General features: G+C 40.3%; 1 protein-coding gene across 3 annotated transcripts in view; it reads right to left on the bottom strand.

Moving 5' to 3' along the window:
• Positions 1–22,561, bottom strand: part of COBL (cordon-bleu WH2 repeat protein) — a 1,839,636-nt gene that overhangs the window by 252,522 nt on the left and 1,564,553 nt on the right. For all 3 annotated transcript variants that reach the window (XM_044064790.1, XM_044064791.1, XM_044064793.1), the window contains one exon: positions 18,001–18,325. In XM_044064790.1, coding sequence (XP_043920725.1) covers positions 18,001–18,325 — 325 coding nt within the window. The remainder of the gene's footprint in view (positions 1–18,000; positions 18,326–22,561) is intronic.

Below are 22,561 nucleotides of genomic sequence, written 5' to 3'. Positions count from 1 at the left end.
CCTAGCCAAAAAGGTACCCTGGCTTTTGCCATTCAGGAAAATTATTTTCCTGTGCCACTGTCAAGCAGAGCCACAGAAGTGATCCCCGGGATGAATTTCCTATTTCCCATCCAATCATCAAGATTTTTCTTGTAGAGTGCTAATGAGGAGCTTTGTTTGATATAGATAGGTAGTTTGTTGCACAGTATGGGAAGTCTCTGAGACAGGAATCTATCCCTCCAGCAAGTTCTGTTTATTGTGGTGACAAGGTTTAGGTCCCTACAGTGTGTAGCTCAGAGGGATTGGGATTTCTTTAAGTGGAGTATATCCAACAGCTCTGGGTCTGACACAGCTTTGTATGTTAGGCAAAGATCACCTCTGAGTAGGCGATATGCGACAGAGTAAAGCTGGAGATTTTTGAGACGGTCTGTGTAGGGCATCTGTCTGAGGCCGGTAATCCTCTTTGTGAGGTATTTCTGCGGCCTTTGCAGTTGTTGTAGATGTTTTGTGAGGTACAAACCAAAAGGTACGTGGTACTCTATAATGGGACTAATGAGTGACGAGTTGAGGGGAACAATGACCTCTTTTTTTCCTGGATGAGAAACCTTTTGTGATGAGGTGTGCCACATAGAAGGATTTCCTGACTACTGTGGTGATGTGATTATCAAAGGAGAGACTACTGTCTACCTATGTCCCAAGGTATCTTATCACACTTTCGGTGTTAAGTTTACTGCCGCCTATGTGGTAGTTCATGGGTACAGAGTTTTTACTAAAGGGGATGACAATGCACTTTTTGGCATTGAGCTTGAGGCCATGGCTTTCACAACAGGCATCTGTCTCAGTGAGGCCATTTTGTAGGATGCCCACATTGTTAGGGGTTTCGATTACAGCTCCTAGTTTGCAGTCATTTGCGAACTTCATTAGCCAAAGACCTTCTGTGTTAACCTGTACTTCAGAGAAGTAGATACCAAACAGGAGAGGACCCATAACTGAACCTTGTGGTACTCCATTTGTCACAGGTCTGAAGTCGGATTTGGAGTCTGCTACTTTCACAGTGTGGGTTCTGTCAGTGAGCCAGTTGGCAACCTATCTTGTGACATAGGGATTTATACCTAGTTTAGTGAGTTTATCTATAATTCCAGAGTGGGGGATGGTGTTGAAAGCCTTGGCGAGGTCTAGATAGGCTGTGTGAACCACGTTACCCTTGTCTACGGCTTTGGTGACTGCTTCAAAGAAGTCTATCAGGTTTAGGAGACATGATCTACCTTTTACAAACCCGAACTGGGTGGGATCCAGAGTTTGGAGATTACCAATGTCTTTGTTTATAAGTTCCATGATGATATGTTCCATGGCCTTGCAGACCAGGTTCGTCAGGCTAATGGGGTGGGAGTTCCCCGGGTCTGTGGTGGATCCTCCTTTGTGGAGTGGGATAACTGTCGCTGTGCGCCATTCAGGGGGCACAAAGCCTCAGGTGAGACTATGATTGAACATGGTACTTAGGTGGGGTGCCAGTTCGTTCTGTAGTCCGTGTAGAATGCAGTCTGGGATGTTGTCAGGTCCCATGGATGCTGTGTTCTTGGCTTTGGAGAGTGTGGTTTTTACCTGTGCAGCCGTGATTACAGGAACTTTGCATTCTTCAGGTATAGAGATGGGCCCTTTAGGGGGTGAGAGGGGGGTAAAGTTAGCACTGAATCTATCTGCCAGGATGCTGGCAATATCAGTTGGTTCTGTATATTTAGTGCCATTGTGCTGTAACTCGGAGCAGATCTGAGTGTTGCCATTGAGATTCTTGACATAGCTATAGAATGCTTTGTGGTTGTCTTTAGAATCAATGGTGATTTTGTTTTCATAACTAGCTTTGGAGGATATTATGAGGGATCTCAGCTTTTTACTGAGACTGACCAGGGAGTTCCTCCAATCATGGGATTTTAGTCTTTTTTGCAACAGTTTCTTTCTTCTGTTGTAGAGTTTGTTTATGGCAGGGGACCACCAGATTGGCTTCATTTTTTTGGAGGATAGCATCTTGATTCTGTTAGGGATAGCACAATCCATGCACTCGTGTAAGTGCTTATAAAGTGCAATTGTGCAGGATTCAGCAGTCGTACCTCTATTGTCCACCTGCATGGGTGTTGTAAAGTTTGCCAGTTCTGTCTTAAAAAGTGTGAAGTTGGCTTTGGAGAAATTTTTTATGGTAGTTTCACTAATGGGGGGTGGGGGCAGGAAGTGGATGTCTAGGGAGATTAGCTTGTGGTCAGATCTGACCAACGAGGAATTGACCTTTGGTGTGGAACACCGGTCACCCATGTTAGTACTGACCAGGTCTAGGATATTGCTGCCCCTAGTGGGGGTGTGAATAAGTTGATCCAAGGCATTGGAATTTATGAATTTCAGAAAACGTTGAGCAAAAGAGTTGGTACATGAGTAGTTTTCCCAGTTAATGGTGGGGTAGTTGAAATTGCCCATTATTAGGGTGTTGGGTTGTACCCTAATAATTTCCAGTGTATCAAGAAATGAGGAGTGGGAATCCTGGGGCATGGTGGGGGATCTGTAGCAAGCTACAATTTGGATTGCGGTCTTGCCCTGAGATAGTTGCACTTGGACAATCTTGCATGCATTATGCTGAGCAACTAGCCTGGAGGTGTGGATATCCTTAATGAATATGGACACGCCTCCGCCTTTAGTGATTCAGTCCAGGTTAGGTGGCCGAAAGGTGTGGTATGAATTATAGCCTAGTAATGCAGGGGTGCTCTCTGGAGCCTTGAACCAGGTCTCTGACACTGCACAGATGTTGATGTTCTCCATTTTAAGGAGTGCCTCGAGTGAGTGCATTTTGAGGTTTAGACTTCTAGCATTAAGTAGCATAAACCTCAGATTTTGCTTGCTTGTACCTGTTATGGTGGTGAATTTGCCATTTGAACCTTGCCTAAAAAAGGCACTATAAGGGTGGCAAGAGCCTTAGCCAGTATTCGGAATCCCAAGGGCGACAGGTGCAGGCCATCACTGGCAAAGCATCGTGGTCTGTTGATCATGTCACCCCAGGCAGACAGATACTGGATCACCCTAGAATGACACCAGAAGCTTAGCCAATTGTTGAAGTCAATCATTTTGTCCTTGTACTGCGGTATCATTCTAGGCAATGGCAGGATGCTACTCAGGGTTAGGGTCATACCTGTCTGGGCTACAAGATCGGAGAGCTCTTCCATGTCTCTTTTCATATAGTCCAGGGAGGTACGTCTCAGGTCGTTCACACCAACATGGACAATGACAGAGTCATATTTGTACTTGTGGAGTGACCTGAGTGCGTGAGTTATGTGACAGATTCTGGTACCCGACAGGCAGCTGACAGCAATCTTCTCCATGTTTAGCCTGGTGAGTGGGGCAACAGTGTGCCTGACTATACAGTCACTTATTACTAGTGTGCTGGGTACGTTGTTTTGCCTTATGGGGTGTGGTTGATTGGCACACTGAGTCTGTGGGCTATGTGTCATTTGGGTTGTGTTGGGGGGTGGGGGGTGGAGGTTGCTCGCGTTTCTGCTTTGGAGGTCTCTGTTGCTTGAGCAAATTATTATTGAGAGCCTCTGTGAACGTTTTTGTGTTTCTATGTGTGGATTTTGGTGGTGTAGGGTTTGAGGGATTATGTGATGAGTGTGGTGTGGTGCAAGTCTTTACCCTCTCCTCATGACTGTCTAGTCCAGTCTTGGCTGAAGAGAGCTTTGCTTCCAGTTTGGCTATATAAGTGCATCTCTCACAGGTTGTAGTGTTGGGTGGTAGGAGGACAGGGTTGTCTGTGTACATGAGGCAATCCCCAAGATGCCCAGATTCAACAGGTGGACAGGAGAGAACACCGGGAGCTTTTTTATTACCTTTTAGTAATACTGTTTTATATGTTTTTTTTATAAAACTGTGGAGAAAAAATGGTATGAGGCATTTAAAGAGAACTGCAGTAACCACTAGGATGTTAGGTATAATATTACTAAGCAATAATGGCTGGCTTGAAAAGAATTAGGGCATAATACTAATATTGTGGTTAAACTAGTTGAACATCAACATTTTAAATTCAAACCAGTAAGTTAAATGTGTTTATTACTTTTTAATGATGACGTTTATGAAAAAAGTAATAAAAAGGCATACTAAAATGCAAAAGAAAGGTTACACTGGTTGTGGGCCAGATATTACTTTTTTGATGCAGTGACATATAGGAAATTGGATGATCATTTGAAATGTTGGGACCTGCTAGAATGAGTCCCAAAACATGGTGACTGAATGTCTGAAAGAATGGACTTACAAATACTAAGACAGAGGTGGGCATTTCTTGGAATATTACCTTTTCTACGAGGTATGGCAATCTCAGAGTTATTGTATATAATTTGGGGAGGTGGGGGTGCAGCAGGTGCCTTCCCGCCCTGCAAAAAAAAAAGTTTAAGGAGAAGAGTGATGTTTGAGATTTGCTTGTCTTCTGGATTCTCAGTCTTTTTTTTTTTTTTTGGCTTGTTGGCACACTCAGCATTTCAAGTGCTGACATTTCAATATGTGGCCACAAACCTGTTACAGGTGCATACAGAGTTGCCCACATTTTATTGCCTCCCCCAGATACATAAAAAGTACATAATCCCTGGGTACACCTACAATAAGTGGATGCCAAAATTACTTAGATTTCAAAGGATGAATAATAAATGATTTCTTGGTTGTTGTTGTGTCTTTCGGTTTTTCCCGGTTAGGGGTCGCCACAGCGGAACTCCGATCCGCTAATGATTGGTAGTTGATTTTTACGTGCCGAGTTACCAGCCCTGATGCACAACCTTCAACGAAGGGTATGCCCATTCACGCATGTCTCCACGCAGAAGACGCTCTAGCTGAGAATCGAACCAGACAGCGTCTGACTGTGAGGCGACAATGCTACCGCAGCACCACAGGATCTTATGCACAAGATACCAGAGATGTGTTAAACAATTTAAAAAATACTATTTGGAAAATGGATAGTATTTGGGTGACTATTACTAACAATGTAATAGGTTACGAAGCAATTATTCCTTAGGATCAAATCTCATTACTAAATATATTTGTAAATTGATTGTTTACTTTATGCATTTTTTTTTGTATTTGATGAAAAAAGAAGTGGTACTACAGTTTTGCACCTTTATATGCAAACCTAACTATGGATGTGTTTGAGACAGAATATATGCATATAATATTTTTCTTGCAAATAAGGCAGTTTTATACTTGTGATAGATGTTTTATTACTAATATGGAAGGGAGACAGAACTATGTTTTTTATATTTTTTGAAACTTTAAATAATAGATTTTGACTTCAATTTGAGTGTTAAGGTGAATAGATGAGACATTATATTTTTAGATTTAAAATTAAAAGAAGTGAATGAACATCAAATAATTATACAACTTCACTGTCAGGATACAAGCACAAATACTTTTTTACATGGCTTAGGCCCCAATTCCAAAAGACTTGCTCTCAGTGTAAGTAACCACTTATAGGCTGAGAGCAGGTCTATTGGAATCTGGCTCCTGTGTAAGCCTGTTTACATAACAGGCCTTACATCAGTGTAAGATATTAACACTGAGAGCAAGTCTTTCAGAATCAGGGCAGATTTACACTGAGAGCAACTCTTTTGGAATATGGCCCTTAGGTTCTCATCGAGAACATTTATTATAGTCTTTACTGTATTGGGAATTTTTAAGAGTAAGATGTAACAGTAATCAGTGGAATGATTTTTTAATACAAGCTAAATATTTGATAGAATTATTTACTATCAGGATAGGAGTTATGAGAGAACATTTTTTGAAAGCCTATAAATGAACATGTATTAGAGAAAGACAGCATTTACTAGATGATAAAAAATTGAAAAATAGTTATGACTGTTGCAGTTTTAAGGAAGATGATATACATTTTGTCACTCAATATAATATCTGCACAGAGAATCTGTGAAATAATTTGAATGTGTTGTGTGTTAATTATCCATGCTAAACATATACATAAAATAATTCCTGGGAAATATAAGGTTGCATATATGGGGTAGTAATATATCTGATATTTTGTTACATAGCCAGTTTCAAAGGCCAAAAACAAGTCTGTCTAATTTAAATTTGAACTATAATGATAATATAAATCATAGTTGTGTTGGCTGCAGTGTTTGCAACCTTATGGATAAGAGATTTATATAATAAATTTTGAGTGAAATAATCTAATGTGAATTATTGTGAAAGCAGAAATGTAGTTTATATACTACAATGTGCTTGTGGGAAAACATTTTGGGTAGACTAAGTAACTGTCTGTGCAATTAAAGGAATACTGTAGAAATACTAGAAGGCAAAACTTTAAATGCCCTTTGGTAGAACACTTTTATGAATGTCAGAATTCAGAGTATAAGTATTTAAGGTAGGTATGGTTTATATTTATAAAAATTTGTATAAAATAGATAATGACGTTAAGCCAATTTTAATGCATCAATAAACACGTTTTATTTTTCTATCCAAGCTGTCATTCTTATGGGTTTTAATCATGAAATTAACTGAAGTTCAGTTGATGGATTTTATTTTTAGTATTATTGTTTTAATAGTGTTGTGCAAATTTATGTGCATTCCTGTGTTTATGAAGTACTTCCTTGAAGGGCAGTGGGGCCAAGGAGCTAAATGTATTTTAAGTGTTGGTAATAAAGTAAATCAAAATCAGTTCTGTTGTTTTTTTACTGGCTTCAATAATTGGTTAAATAGCTGGTGACATTCCAGAGAGATCCAGTACGTGTCAGTGTGGAACAAGATGCTCAACAGTCCATGTTGCTTCGTTAAGGATTACCTGCACCTCTTATTTTAAGACTTCCACAAGCTCACTAAAGCTTTTGTTACCTCCCAGTACCTTTTGTAAGAGACAGCCCAGTTGATGGACATCCTAATATATTTAAAATATCAGTCCTGAAATTGGACTGCATTAGGGTGGCCTTCCTCAGTGCTAGAAGTCTACACAATAAATTGCCTAATCTTGAGGCATGCCAGCATTTGAAAAATATCCATGTGTCTCTGCAGTTACTGAAACTTGATATTCATGTAAAGAGATGGTTCTCTTTATACCATGATTTTGTGCTTTTCATGCCTGCAGACCTAATGGCAACTGTGCTGGAGCCTCCACATCTGTTAAAGAACATATTACCTTCATGCATATGCCTAATGAGTCAAAAACTGAACTGAATGAATTATAGATTAGTCTAGATAAGATTAGTTGTCACCTAATAGTTTGTTTACAGAAAACCTTCTTTGCCCCTGATGATAAGATTCCTCAGTGTTCTAAGTGATCTCCCTACGAGGAAACTCCTTAATTCTGGCTAACTTTAACTTCGGTTTAATAAAATGGAACACTTATAACTCCAAAGGATGTCTGTGCCTCACTTTTCAAAAGGCCCAATCCTATCTGACCTCCTAAAACTTTGCAAAACCAAAGTCTCTACAAATACCCATACAAAAGACTCAAATTTACACTAACAATTAAACAAGACTCACTGAAGGGCTAGGTTCCTAACTCAGCTTATTCATATCCTACAGAGTAAGTTACCACTTCAGGCCATGCAAGCTACTAATTTCTTTGCTTTAAAATGCTAGTCTTGATGTTTGGCTGGGTCAACATACATTTAAACCAGGGTAATCATGTACAGCCCTAATTCATCTGAGATGTGAACACTGTTAAGTACTTGTAAAGAATGGAAAAACGTTTACATGTCTAATTAAAGATGTACATTGCTAGGGATCTTATGTTCCTTTTATTCACTTGCCCAGTATTGCTCTTATGTTCCTATGTTCCATAGTGCTAGCAAAATAATTTTTAGCATTCCTTTAGCATTATGACTAGATTCATGCTGCCTTAGGTGGTTACCTCAGCTACCAATCATTTGCTGAATTTCCAGTTAGGTGTATCACTTTTCATCTCTTTCAGGATTCAGTGTCTTGATCTGAACTCTGCATGGAACATTTTGTGGCTGAACTTCCCTAGGTGACTGTAACCAAAGTTATACAGGTATGCTCCAAGAATTGTAATCTTTGTCATGTCACAATTTCTGTGCCCTGCATAGAATTAGTTTCTTGTGAAGATCACAGTAGATGAACCAATACAAACTTGTTTCTGCTTATAACTCAGACTAGACTACTTCTCTTGGTCTTGTCATCCCATGTTATGTTTATATAGTCTATTTTGCAGTTTGTAAATCTTTCAGTAAAAACAAAATGAAAACTCCAGCAAAGCTAGAACCTCCACTGAGTGACCTCCCAAACCTCTTGTATCAGAAGCACATGGGATATATGCAAATGACCCTTATGAACATCAGGTGTTTCAGCTAATTGGCTGAATGCCCATGACTTGTTTTGTTGTTTTAATGGACAATTTCAGGCCAATAAAGCCAAACCTCACTAGCTGTGGATATGCATATTTTGGCCTTGTTATGACCTCGTCAGCAAATCACAAGCTTCAAAGATCAAAATGAAGGTTAGAGTGCTGATGATGCCATTCTCAACTACTGAAGAACAAGACTCGATGGGGTGGGCATTACAGTCTCTACAATTTGAACCTCTCCATGAGAGGGCAGTCTTTGGAAACTTTGGTAGTGAACCGACCAGCTGTGCTTCTTAGGGTTGGGGAAAGGCTATGCAGACAAGGGCATCCTGCCATCTAGAGGCAGCCTGAAATAGAAGAACACTTCTTGCTATTTGTTTCTTTGCAGTTCAGCTTGACTTCAACAAATCTCTTTTTTTGTGCATGGTTCTCCCTGGCAAGGTATTGGTCCTGTTAAGCATACTTGTGGGCTGTGACCCAAGTTTGATAATGAGTTATTATTACAAATTTGCTTCCTTGGTTTATTGCTTGCCTGAAGATCTTGGGTCCTGTTCTGCACAGGATCATTTGTGCTCTTTGGATTCAGATGTCTTTCCATCCCATCTGAAGGAGGTGTTATCCACCCCAGTTGTGAAGAAGCCAGCTATGAACCCTGGCAATCTTGGCATCTACTCCCATTAGCAGAAAAGTTATAGAGGTGGTGGCTTATGTGCTACTTAAGTAATGTTTAAAAAAAACAGAAACTCTATGGTCCTGGTCAGTTTAGTTTCCCAATGCATAACAGTGTTAGATGGCTCTCACTAGGGCTATAAGTGATCTACTAATGCCACAAGGTCAATATTTTTACTAAGTTTGTCCTTCTCCATCTAATAGTATCTTTTGCTAGAGCTGGTCATGGGATCCTTTCAAAACACTTAACCAGCTACTGTAGCATGATCACAATTGTCCTTACGTGGTTTAACTCCTACCTCACTAGGTAATCAAAGACAATGCTTTCTGGCATCAACTTCTACTCATCTTTGTGTCTAGATTTTGGATTACCATGGAGCTCCATTCTGGGGCCTGTTCTTTTGATTATGTACTTGTTGATCCTGGGTGATCTCATTCTAAGAAGAGTACTGCAGCATAATTGCTATGCAGACAACACATAGCTATATATTTCTTTCCTTTAGGACTTTGTGTCAGTTCTGAATTCCTTTGATAATGCTTTTCTGGTCATACAGCTTTGTAACTTACTATATGGGTGGCTCCAGAAAAGTCCTTGTGCTCAATAACTTCAAAAGGTCCCTTAAGACTCACTTATGTCATCTAGCTTTTGACTTAATACTTTACTTTTTTTGAACATGTGCATGTTTTAAATTGATGTTCCATTTCATTCATACAATCATTCCTTCATTTGCTGATTATAATTTATTCCAGTACAGAGTCCTGGAGAACGTGGAGCCTATCCCATTAGGACTCAAGCAACAAAATGCATACAAAATCATGCTGAATTGTTTACAAGTTCCTGAAACATATAAATAGATATATACTCCTGTCAGACAAACATGGTTTCAGGACCTCCTTCAGCAAACTTGCAGCACTCCTCTGTGCCACAGACTCCATCTATAGTAATATCAACGAGTGGCTCATCACTGCTGGAATTGTAGATGTGACATGGACATTTGAAACAGCTGAACTGACTGCTCCAAATAGGCTAAATTCAACTTTGGCCAAAATGTTGTTAAGAGGTTCAAAAGTTAAGTTCAAAATAGGACATTTTATGCTTGTATGCTTTTTGGGGGGTTTCCTCTTTGCTCCACTTTGGTGAGACCATAGAGTTCGTATATACACATTGCGGATGCAAAGGGATTGTCTCTCTGAAAAAATACATTTTTTTCTGGTTTTATAGGTTTTCTGATTCAACATTTTTGAAATTATACTTACAGTAAAATATATTGTCGATCGCTCATCGGTAACCCCCATGGCACACTTATCATCAAGGGTGGCTTTTAGGCCATACTATTTACTCATTAATAATCTCCCAGAAGAACTTCCTATATTAAGCATCACACTGTATGAAGAAGACAGTCTCCTAGCTCAAGGAAATAAGTGCCCATCCACTCCACAAACTTATCTTCAACAGTCCATTATTAACCTATGTCACTGGGCCATTTCTAATAAACCTCTAATTAACCACTTCAGAACTAATGTTAAGCTTTTCTCCTCCCTTCACAAATCCCACCATTTACCAGATTTTACAATCTATGACAATAGAATGACATAATCCTTTTTGTCTCTGAATATAAGGACTTCGGCCTAAACTTTGATCCCAGTTTTACCTTCACTGCGCACAATGACAGCGTCATTAACAAAGTTGTTTATCAATGAAACACTGCTAAAGAACTTCCCACCTTTTCTTCTCTAATAACCAAGCTGTACTCGTTCCCAAGCTATAATTGAATGTGCATATTATGACATTTCATTTGCCTGTAATACTCACAAATTACAGACCACAGAAAGTACGACTTGCAGGTTTGCATTGCTTACTGACTCATATTCTCACCACTGCTACCTTCCACAAAAAGCTTAGGTGGCTCTCAGTTACTGAAAGATTAGCCTACTTAGCAGGCTTTCTGGAATACAGAATACTAAAAGAAGGTTATTGTCCTCCTTTAAAGAGATTACTCCCCTTTAGGGAACAGGCATATTCACTTCAAAACTCCCAAGACAACATCATCTGTCTAATTAGACTTCCTTTTAAAACCACTGTTGGCGAGTGTTTTCTCCAGCCTACACCTTGCATTACTGAACAAATTGCCTTTAGAAATAAAGTGTAAAAAATCATCTGTGGATGTCAAAAAGGCTCTATCAGAACATCTTCATAAAAATAATGAATGTAAATGTTTTGGAAACAATGATTAATTATAAACTCTGCAACACTAATACATTTTTGCTCTTAGCCTTCCATACAACTCCTTTTTAATGTACAGTAGAGTCGATTATCAGAAACGTCAATTATCAGAACCAGCCTTCCAAAGTTTTCAGGTGGGAAAAATCATAAAGTCAGAATATGTAAATAGGAAGCCGTAGTGGTGCAGCAGTAGCATTGTCACCTCACAGCAAGAGGTTCTCCCGTTCGATTCTCAGCTAGAGTGCCTTCTGTGTGGAGTCTGCATGTTCTCCCCGTGGTCGAGTGGCGTTCAAAAGACATGTGTAAATGGGCGTGCCTTCATTGAAGGTTGGGCATTGAGCTGGCACCTCAGCACCGTAAAAATCTACTGCCAATCATTAGCGGACCGGAGTTCCGCTGTGGCGACCCCTAACCGGGAAAAGCCGAAAGAAGAACAACATACATATTTGCTTGAACATGTTTTTAGAGCTTGTAACCAGCTTATGTGGAAAAAATATTCTTTATTGTCCATTGGAATCACTGAATGTTTGAAAAATATATTCCTGTATGCAGAAAAAAACAAGATTTTAGAAGTTTTTTATCCAGTTTAATTATGTTTGACTATCCAAACAATTTGATTATCCGAACTACCCTAGGTCCCAATTAGTTCGGATAATCGACTGTACTAATTTTGACATAAATTATATTTATCTCTTATTCTTAATATTATTTCTTTCATTACTGTTTTAGTTGAATTATATTCTTTGTTTACTTTAAAATGAAATACTTCTCTCTGTACCTCGTTTAATCTATTTTATTACTTTGCATTATTTTCCATTTGCATCTTATTTTCTTATGCTCTTGGCATCTCTGCACATGGGTCATAGCTGAAAAGGGTCTTCAGACCCTACTCTGTTATGAAACTGTAAATAAATAAACCCATTGTAGTATACATATTCACTCTTAAACAATACACAGATCCAATGATAATTTAGACTACTGCCAATACACCTACAACCATTTTTCCCATGATTTATTTGTACTACTGCTTAGTTTTAAACAGTATAATAAATTTGAACTTGAACTCATCTTCACCACTCCTTTAACTAAACACACATGTGCATGCATATACACACAGACACACACTCACGCACATTATGTTCATAGCCAGCACACATCCTCCCCATAATAATATTTTCAACCACTGCGACAATAATTCTCAACTAACTCGCTGCAAGTTTATCTACTAGTTTTGAAACTAAAGCTGGTTTTGTATTGTGTTTGTCATAACTGAACTGTGTTTTAAGATGTTTCATTACCACAGGTGCAGTGTAATTCTGTCTGGGTTGAAGTGATGGAAAAACTACTTTATGCAGGTCATGGGAAGAGTGTCTGTTGACTGTCAGTTTAAATAACATGATGATGATAAGGTGACTGGATAGGAGCTAAAGAAGTGAAGAAGAAGTGATCACATGCAATTCCTTACTTTTTATTTTTCAATATTTTCTTTAATATGGAGTACTATTTCCAACTAAAAGTTAAATGCTGCAAAATCTATTTAGTTCCTAATGTTCAGGGCACACTTGTCTAAATGCTGCTTCATCTATTTGCCTTTATATTCCTCATTTTAAAATATTTATGAGGGCCGACTGTGCTCCCCTACACACTCACACACACACAGTGGGCTTTGCCTCCTCACAGCCCACTTTCTAATATAACTATCCTCTAGGGTTCATAGGACGATACTAGGCTATTGGCCCGGAGGCCCTTGTAAGCCAGAATTTCACCCATGTTCCCACAAAGTCAGCACCTGTTTTCCCTGTCCATCAGGGACACAGGTGGGAACCCAGAGGTATATTTTCTGCTTCCCATCCAGTCATCCAGATTCCTGTTAAAGAAGGCTAGTGAGGTAATCTGCTTGACATGTAGAGGAAGTCTAGTCCACAAATGGGGGGAGTCATTGGGACACAAATCTATCCCGCAACAAGTTCTACTAATGTCAAAGACCAGGTTGAGACCTTGTATGTGTGGATTTGCAAGTGGAGTATGACTTACGGATATGCAGCATCTCCTTCAATGTTGAGTCTGAGATGGCCTTGTACGCCACACACAGGTCACCTCTGAGCAGTCTGTATGAGACTGAGTAGAGGGACAGGACGTTTAGCCTATCTGTATAGGACAAGTGTTTGAGACCCTGGATTTTCCTGGTCAGGAACCTCTGTGGTCTCCCCAACTATTGCATGTGCTTGGCAAGGTACATGCTGAAGGGGGCATTGTACTCGATAATGAGTCTGATAAGGGAGGAGTACAGGGATGTTATGACCTCCTTGTTCTTGCCCTTACTTATGAGGCAGGCCATGTAGAAAGCCTTCCGTACAACAGAGGCAACATGGTGGTCAAAAGTCAGGTTGCTATCAACCTGGATGCCCAAGTCCCTCATCACTGACTGCATGCTTAGTACATTGTTATTAATTTGATAATTAGTGGGGACACCACTTTCCTCAAAGGGGATAATGATGCATTTCTTGGCATTCAGTTTGAGGCCATGCTGCTGGCACCAGTCATTCATTTGGTTATGGCCCTCTTGGAGAATGTTCAGATCACTAGGGAAATTTATGACAGTGCCCAGCTTCTAGTCATCTGCAAACTTGGTCAGCCGCAGACCAGTGGTTTTGGTTTGCACCTCAGAAAAGTATATCCCAAACAGTAGAGGCCCCAAGACCGATCCCTGGGGTACGCTGCTTGTTACAAGTCTACTTCTAGAGGTGGCTTCCCCTATTTTGACAGAGTGGGTTCTATCAGTAAGCCAGTTAGCTACCCATCTGGTAACATATGGGTTGATGCCTAGCTGGGAGAGTTTGTCTATTATGCCCGAGTGGGGAACTGTGTCAAAGGCTTTGGCTAGATCAAGGTAGGCGGTGTGCACTGTCTTGCCCTCATCCATGGTTTCGGTGACTGTTTCAAAGAAGGCGATCAATTTTAACAGGTCTGATCTCCCTTTGAGAAAACCAAATAGTGTGGGATCAAGCATTTGGAGGTTGCCAATGTCCTTGTTTATAAGGTCCATGATAATGCATTTCAAGGAATTGGAGATCAGGCTAGTTAGGCTGATGGGCCTATAACTGCCTGGGTCGGTGGACACATCACCTTTGTGCAGAGTGATGACAGTCGCTGTCCTTCATTCTGCTGGATGAAGCCGGTGCACAGGATTTGCTTGAATAGGGTGCCTAATGGTGCTGACAGCTCTTGCCTGAGTTCATGTAGGATACAGCCAGAGATGTTGTCGGGTCCCATGGAGGATGTATTTTTTGCCTTCGAGAGGGCATTAATAACCTGCTCCCTGTTGATGAGGGGATGGGGACAGGTCCTGGGGATGTCCTGGTTTACTAATGGTTGGGACGGGGATGGGGTGGGGTGAAGTTTTAACTGAACCTCTCTGCCAGCAGGTTGGCTATATCTATGGCATTTGTGTATGTGGTATTCTTAACCACCAATTCAGATCAGATTTGGGATTTACCTTTGAGATTGTGTACGTATGTGAAGAAGGCCTTGTGACTGTCCTTAGTGGATGTGGCCAGTTTGGACTCGAAATTAGCTATAGAGCATTTCACCAGTGACCTTATTTGCTTGCTCAGATAAAGGAAAGATTGCTTCCAACTTGGCAACCTGCTCCTTCTTGGTCCTGGATAGCAATTTTTCCTTTTATTATAGAGCCTGCTCATTGCTGCTGTCCAGCAGACAGGTTTACTCTTCCTTGAGGAAGATGATTTGATCCTGTCAGATACTGCTGAGTCCATGAAGCAGTATAGGTGCTCATATAGTTTTTTGTTGTAGGCTTGGATATTAGTGCTTGATTCAACTGAAGGGATGGTGGCTGTGAAGCTGCTTATACTTGCTCACAGGAGGTTGTAGTCAGCTTTGGAAACGTTTTTTTGTTCGACCCTGGGGGGGGGGGGGGTCATGGGAGATGGTAACTTCGAAAGTGATTGCTTTATGGTCAGATCTTACCAAGGAGGCTGACACTGTAGGAGTGCTACAGTAGCTGCTCATGTTGGTTAGTACCAGGTCCAGGATATTTTTACCTCTTGTGGGGGTGTTGACGAGCTGATCCAATGCATTGTCATTGACAAAGTCGAGGAATCTCTGGGTGTTCGTGTTTGAGCTAGAATAGGTCTTCCACTCTATGGTTGTGTAGTTAAAGTTGCCCAGGATCAGGGTAGAGAGTTGAATCTTGATGGATTCAAGTAAGTCCGGACAGGTGGAGTGGGCCTCCTGAGTCATGGTTGGGGGTCTGTAGCTAGCTATGATTTGAATAGGTGTTTTGTCAATAGTTAACTGCACCTGGAGTGTCTCCTGTGCGTCATACTGTTTGACCAGCCTGGAGGTGTGTATGTCTTTGATAAATATTGAAAGTCCACCTCCTTTGGCTTTGTAGCCCTCTGTTCGGGGTCTGAAAGTATGGTAGGATAAATAACCTGGTAAGGCTGGGGTGCTCTCTGCAGCTTTGAACCAGGTTTCAGTGACTTCACAAATGTCAACATCTTCTAGGGTAAGGAATGCTTGCAATGAGTGCAGTTTCATGCTAAGACTCCTAGCGTTTAGCAGTATGACCTTTATATTTTATTTAAAAGACTTTTTCACGTTGGTAATGTTGTCCTCATGACTTTGGCTAAAAAAGGCACTATGGGGGAGGCAACAGCCTTTGCTAGAAGCCTGAAGCCCAGAAGGACAGACAAACGCCATCTCTGGCAAAGCATCGTGGTCTGTCAATCATGTCTTCCCAGGCTGTCAGGTACTGGATCCTATTGGAATGACACCAGAAACTAAGCCAATTGTTAAAGTCAATCATTTTCTGTTTGTACTGAGGCATCATTCTGGGTGATGGTACAAGGCTGGGGACATACCTGCCTAGGGCACATATTCAATCATGTCTCTCTTCATACAGTCCAGTGAGGTACGTCTCAAGTCATTCATACCAACATGGACTATGACAGAGTCATAACAGTACCTGCTGTTGAGAGACTTGAGTGCGTGAGTGATATGGCAGATTCTAGCACCTGGCAAGCAACTTACCGTGACTTTTCTCTTGTCTAGCCTGGTGAGGGGCACATCTGTGTGTTTCACGATAGAGTCTCCTATGACTAGTATGCTGGGTTTGTGGCTGGACCTTAGAGGCTGTGACACACAGGCATGTATACTATGTGTGCTGCTTGGTGTGGTGGGTTGTGATGTGCGTGTGTGCTTTTGCCTTGGAGGTCTCTTTTGTTTAGGCATGTTTTTGTTGATAACCTCCACATATGTAGGAAAGTACTGTACAGGTGTGGGTGGTCTTAGAGGTCTGGTGTTTGTGGTGTTTGTGCAGACAACCTTCTCAGTACCCGATGTACTGGCTTGTGGTTGCGATAGCAAGGATTCTAGGTTCTTAATGTAATTGCATCTCTCACATATTGTGTTCCCAGGTGGTAGAAGAAGAGGGTTGTCCGTGTACATGAGGCAGTTGCTACACTGTCTCAGGATGCCCATATCAACAAGACTAGCAGGAGAAACCACAGGAAATTGTCCATCCATGGTTGTCAAAATCTGTGGAAGAGGGGTAAAGGATGGTAGAGTGGGTACTATCAGAACAGAGTACCTATAGGTGTGAGTAGAGCTGGATAAAATCACAGTAGTTGCAAGGGAGGTTGTCAGTTACACAGGAGTGCTGGTAAGGGAAAAAAATGCAACTGAGATACCTCGCAATGGGTTAAAACAGACCAGCGGCAGCGTGCAATCAGCAAGCAAGTGCAACACCCTGCAAACACACGGTATAAATGCCAGAAAAGATGGAAGAATCTAGAAGCTCAAATTACTACCCAATCCTGCTAGCCTCTGCTCTTTCAACCAATCATGCTAGAGAAGGTCAGGCAACCCTTTTACTTTCACGAAGACAAGACACTGCCAGCAGAAGATGGCTGCCAGAAACACAGGAAACTCAACAAGCAAAACAACCAGGCCTGGATAACAGCAGGCCTCTATCCAGACTATGCTACCTGACTAGAACACAGAAACATCACAACAAATGCACAGCAAAGCACAGATAGAGCACTCACAAACAGAAAATACAACTCTCAGTATGAAAAAGCAGTTTGCAGTTAAGTAATTCAATAAAAACATAAACTTCTGGGCAGGAAAGAAACTTGAAAACACAAGGCCTTCAATGAGTTTCCCCTTGATACTTAAGACTGCTCCTACAACATGTATATGCACTCACACACACACACACACACACACACACACACACACACACACACACACACACACACACAAACACGTGTACAGTAGCAGACAGATGGAGTAATACACATAAATGCACACATGAAGACAACTGTAACATTTTCTAGAAATGCACAGGCATGTTTGCTAGCTGATTTGGCAGATACAATCTCAGAGTATCAGTAGCTTCAAGTTGAACAAACTTGATTTATAGAAGATCTTGCAGCCAGATATGAGCTTATTTCTTCATGGGGTTCAGATTCTTGATTATCTTAAAATGGTTGTTATAAGATATAAACCCAACTGAAAAATGAAAGTGTTTTTAGATATGTGAAGAATAATTCAAAGATTAATTTGGTCATTTCAAACCTTTGTGAGAACCAAGCTTAAGAGTTTTCAGAATTGCAGCATAGTAACAAACTAATGAAAAAATATATATGTCACCATCTACCAAACAAGCAAAAATAACAACTTTTATTTATATCTTCTCTGGAATCTAAGGCATTAAATATTTTACAAACAAACAACTGTATAAATAATCATGATGTTTTTGTTTAAATGCGATTACCTGTTTTGCAGTTCCCACTGAGATGCACCTTCTTCACTAGAAAAAGAAAGGTCATTTGTTGAACAGAGTGTTGCTCTGTAAGTTACATCAGTGTCCATTTCAACAGAGATCTGATCCAGTACAAGCTCTTCATTTAGCCTTTGGCTTTCACTTTGTGAAATGGAAGAAGCATCTTCTGATGGCAGACTTACAAAGCCAGAGTCCTCAGTACTGTCTTCTGATGCAGAATATCTTTTCAGTCTTGACATCATTTTGTCTTTGTCCAAAAGTGTTCTGGCAACCACTCTACTTTCGAGAGAGCTGCCATGAATGCTCATTTGTTCAGCTAAACAAAATGCATCAGGAAGACATAGAATAAGTAATTTTATATTCGTTATTGAAGACAGCATGTAGGTAAATAAAAACAAATATGCATCCTTCAAGAACTGACCAAAGGCTTATTAGACTACTTACATACCTTTCTGGAGTATTAGAAAAAGGAGGAGAATAGGTATATGTTTGCATTTCTGCAGCATAATGCAGGTGCCTGTTTAGTTTGCAAAAGCCCCCCCATGTAAATAAAACAGGTTCACAAGCTGATCAGTAAAGCACCAACTGTGTTGTATAACATTTCAGAACTATGACACATACATGGATGCAGTGCATTTTATCAAATGAGCAAAAACATTGAACCACAAAACATCAATCACAACAGAGCAAGGAGAATGGCCCAGCTGCAGTGCTGAAAAAATATTAAAGCTTGTTTGGAAATTGTGCAATGTTTTGTTTTGTTTTTCTGTGTTTTTTGTTTGATATTTTGTTCTTTGAGCAAAAGCCATTTTATTTTAGGAACATATATATATATTTTTTTTTTTGCAAGTGATATTTTCTTTGTATTTCAGTTCTTAAACTAAACCTATTTTAAAACTACATTATACTTGTATTCACTATAAGCCTTAAATCAAATTAAATGTATTCCTATGCATAATCCTAAATTTGTTGCAATAAGATAAACTTTACCAAATTAATACACACAAATACCTAGTTAAAATAAACCAGTAATTGTCAGACATGACCTATTATAATAATCAATAAAATAATGAATAACTGTGAAACCTCAAAATAAAAATAAATTCTAAGAACATTAAATGGGTAGTATGAAGAATGAGGAACACTGTAATAATCGTGAAAATATCCTTCTTCAAAAGAAAAATGCATAATACATGAACTAAGCTTTAGCAAATTACAATAAATTTAATAACTGATTAAAACACAAAAGATAAAAGAAGCTGCTTTTTTTACCTTACCAGTGAATTGCCATACGTGAAAGAAAATGTGTAAAATGGTTTACAACTACATTTGCCACTGTACAATGTACTGCAATTTAAAAATGAGACTAAATCTTGTCCTTGACTGTGGAAATGTGTGTACTGTTCAAACGGTTAATGCTGCTTAGAGACATGAGAAAGGTCAAAGGTAATATTCTTATTTGGACGATGACTTGCTGAATCTTACCTTTCCCCCTTGGACACATAGCTGTAGAAATAGGAAAGCAACATCCGAAATTTGAAAAGCAACAACCATAGCAAACCTTTTTCAGGACTTAGAGGGACGGCCTGTTAACCCTGATCAATAAGATTCAAAAGTTAGTTAAAGTTACAGAAGCTACAGGAGATACTGCTCTGTTTGTAGAAGAACATCCATAGAGACAGAGATCAAACTACAGTGCCTGTAAGGACTTTGAAAGTTATATTTTGTCGTAAAAAACAGCCAGCAAGGAACAGCATACCTTTTACACAAAAGAAAACAATTTTTACTTTAAATTTTAGAGAGATTCTTACTGACTATTTCCTGCCTTTATGAGTATTTTATTTTGCATTCCTTGTGCAATAATATTTTCAAACACAAAGATTTGCTTTATTTATTTCAAATAAAGGATTTTATATTATTCGACTATGCATGCTTATGTTTGGCAGTTTATTTATGCACTTAAAGGTTTGCACATTCTACATACACCTGCAACTTTGTGGCATCTATTCATTGGAGGCTGACTGCTCAGAGCTACTTGCTACCATCTGGATATTTAAATATTGGTCTATTTTTAAGATAAACAGAAAGGTGTTCTCTTGATTTGTGAGTTTTGATTAACTGGTGGCAGCATTCTATAAAGCTTGGGGGGGAGGGTGTGACTGACATTCACTATTTATCTCCAGTTGGAAAAATATCACAAGAGTGTACACGTGTTTACAAAACAGTACTGGTTCAGTTTTAGGAGGAAGGTGTGAATGTCAGTCACTATTTATCTCCATTTGGAAAAATATCACAAGAGTGTACATGTGTGTGCAAAACAGTTCTGATTCAGTTTTAATTAGTGTTGCTATGACTGTACTTTAAATCACAGGACATAGACTAAGGTGGGTGAAGCCATGCAGAACCTGTGATTACACTCTGATCTGCAGCTGTGCAGAGTAGAGCTTATTTGGGCATGGCAGGGCTTGGCTAATAGCCAAGGCAGTAGTGCATATTTTTACCATACATCATTAAGACTAACTTCCTTTTACACTCTAACTGGTACATGTAGTAGGAGTCAAATGTAATATTTCTGGTCAGGCTGCACACCCTATATATATGGTGGTATGGGGATTATAACACTTGGACCCTCTCTTGATCAGATAGCACAAGTCAAATAGGTTCATAGGTAGGTACTAGGCTATTGGCCCTAGGGCCTATATAAGCCTAGCCAAAAATGTACCCTGGTTTTCGCCACCCAAAAAAAATTTTTTCTTGTGCCCCTGTCGAGCAGAGCCACAGAAGTGATCCCTGGGGTGAATTTCCTATCTCCCATCCAATCATCAAGATTTTTCTTGAAAAGTGCTAATGAGGAGCTCTGTCTGACATAGATAGGTAGTCTGTTCCAGAGTATGGGAAGTCTCTGGGACAGCAATCTATCTCTCCAGCATGTTTTGTTTATTGTAATGACAAGATTTAGGACCCTAGAGTGTGTAGCTCGGAGGGATTGGGATTTCTTTAAGTGGAGCATGTCCAACAGCTCTGGGTTTGACATAGCTTTGTATGTTAGGCAGAGATCGCCTCTGAGTAGGCGATATGCGACGGAGTAAAGCTGGAGTTTTTTGAGATGGTCTGCGTAGGGCATCTGTTTGAGGCCAGTAATCCCCTTTGTGAGGTATTTCTGTGGCCTTTTCAGTTGTTGTAGATGTCTTGTGAGGTACATACCAAAAGGGACGCTGTAGTCTATAATGGGTCTAATGAGTGATGAGTAGAGGGGAACAATGACCTCTTTTTTTCTGGATGAGAAACCTTTTGTGATGAGGTGAGCCATGTAGAAGGATTTTCTGACCACTGTGGCGATTTGATTATCAGAGGAGAGAATACTGTCCACCTGTGTCCCAAGGTCTCTTTTCACATTTTCGGCATTAAATAGACTACCAGCTATGTGGTAGTTCATGGGTACAGAGTTTTTACCAAAGGGGACGACAGTACACTTTTTGGCATTGAGCTTCAGGCCATGGCTTTGACACCAGGCATCTGTCTCAGTGAGGCCCTTTTGTGGTATGTCCACATTGTTAGGAGTTTCGATTATGGCTCCTAGTTTGCAGTCATCTGCAAACTTTGTTAGCCAAAGACCTTCTGTGTTAGCCTGTACTTCAGAGAAGTATATACCAAACAGGAGAGGACCCAGGACTGAACCCTGTGGTACTCCACTTGTCACTGGTCTGAAGTCGGATTTGAAGCCTGCTACTTTCACAGTATGGGTTCTGTCCATGAGCCAATTGGCAACCCATCTTGTGACATAGGGATTTATACCTAGTTTAGTGAGCTTATCTATAATTCCAGAGTGGGGGATGGTGTTGAAAGCATTGGCGAGATCTAGATAAGCTGTGTGAACCACCTTACCCTCATCTATGGCTTTGGTGACTGCTTCAAAGAAGTCAATCAGGTTTAGGAGACATTATCTGCTTTTTACAAATCCGAACTGGGTAGGGTCCAGAATTTGGAGATTACCAACGTCTTTGTTTATGAGTTCCATGATGATACATTCCATGGCCTTGCAGACCGGCTCGTCAGGCTAATGGAGCAGTAGTTCCCAGGGTCCGTCTTGGCTCCTCTTTGTGGAGTGGGATAACAGTCGTGGTGTGCCATTCAGTGGGCACAAAGCCTGAGGTGAGCCTATGGTCCGGAATGATACTATGCCCTTTAAATGAGATGGGTCTTGAGGGAACCTCTTGAGTTGTTCCACTAATGGCTCAAACTGTAACAGAAAATGTGGTGAATTCCAGACGTGTGAAACTCTATAAGGGGTCCAGGGAAGTAAATAGTGTGGGAAAAAATAGCCAGGGAATTGTTATGGCTAGGCTTATGTAGGCCCTAGGACTGATAGCCTAGTACCAACCTATGAACCTATGAACCTATGAACCTATGAAAGGAGCTCCTCTTTGAGTGCTCCACATGAAATATCAGAATCATTACTAGCTCCTTGCCTATACAGTGAAAGGATCTAGATGGCTGATAAGCGCTACTGACTCTTAAATGTAGACAGGACCGAAGTCATATAGAGCAAGAT

This window comes from Protopterus annectens, chromosome 3.part0 (assembly GCF_019279795.1).
Source record: "Protopterus annectens isolate FY-2018-M chromosome 3.part0, PAN1.0, whole genome shotgun sequence".
Classification (NCBI taxonomy): domain Eukaryota; kingdom Metazoa; phylum Chordata; order Ceratodontiformes; family Protopteridae; genus Protopterus; species Protopterus annectens.
This window is presented reverse-complemented; position numbering and strand designations above follow the sequence as displayed.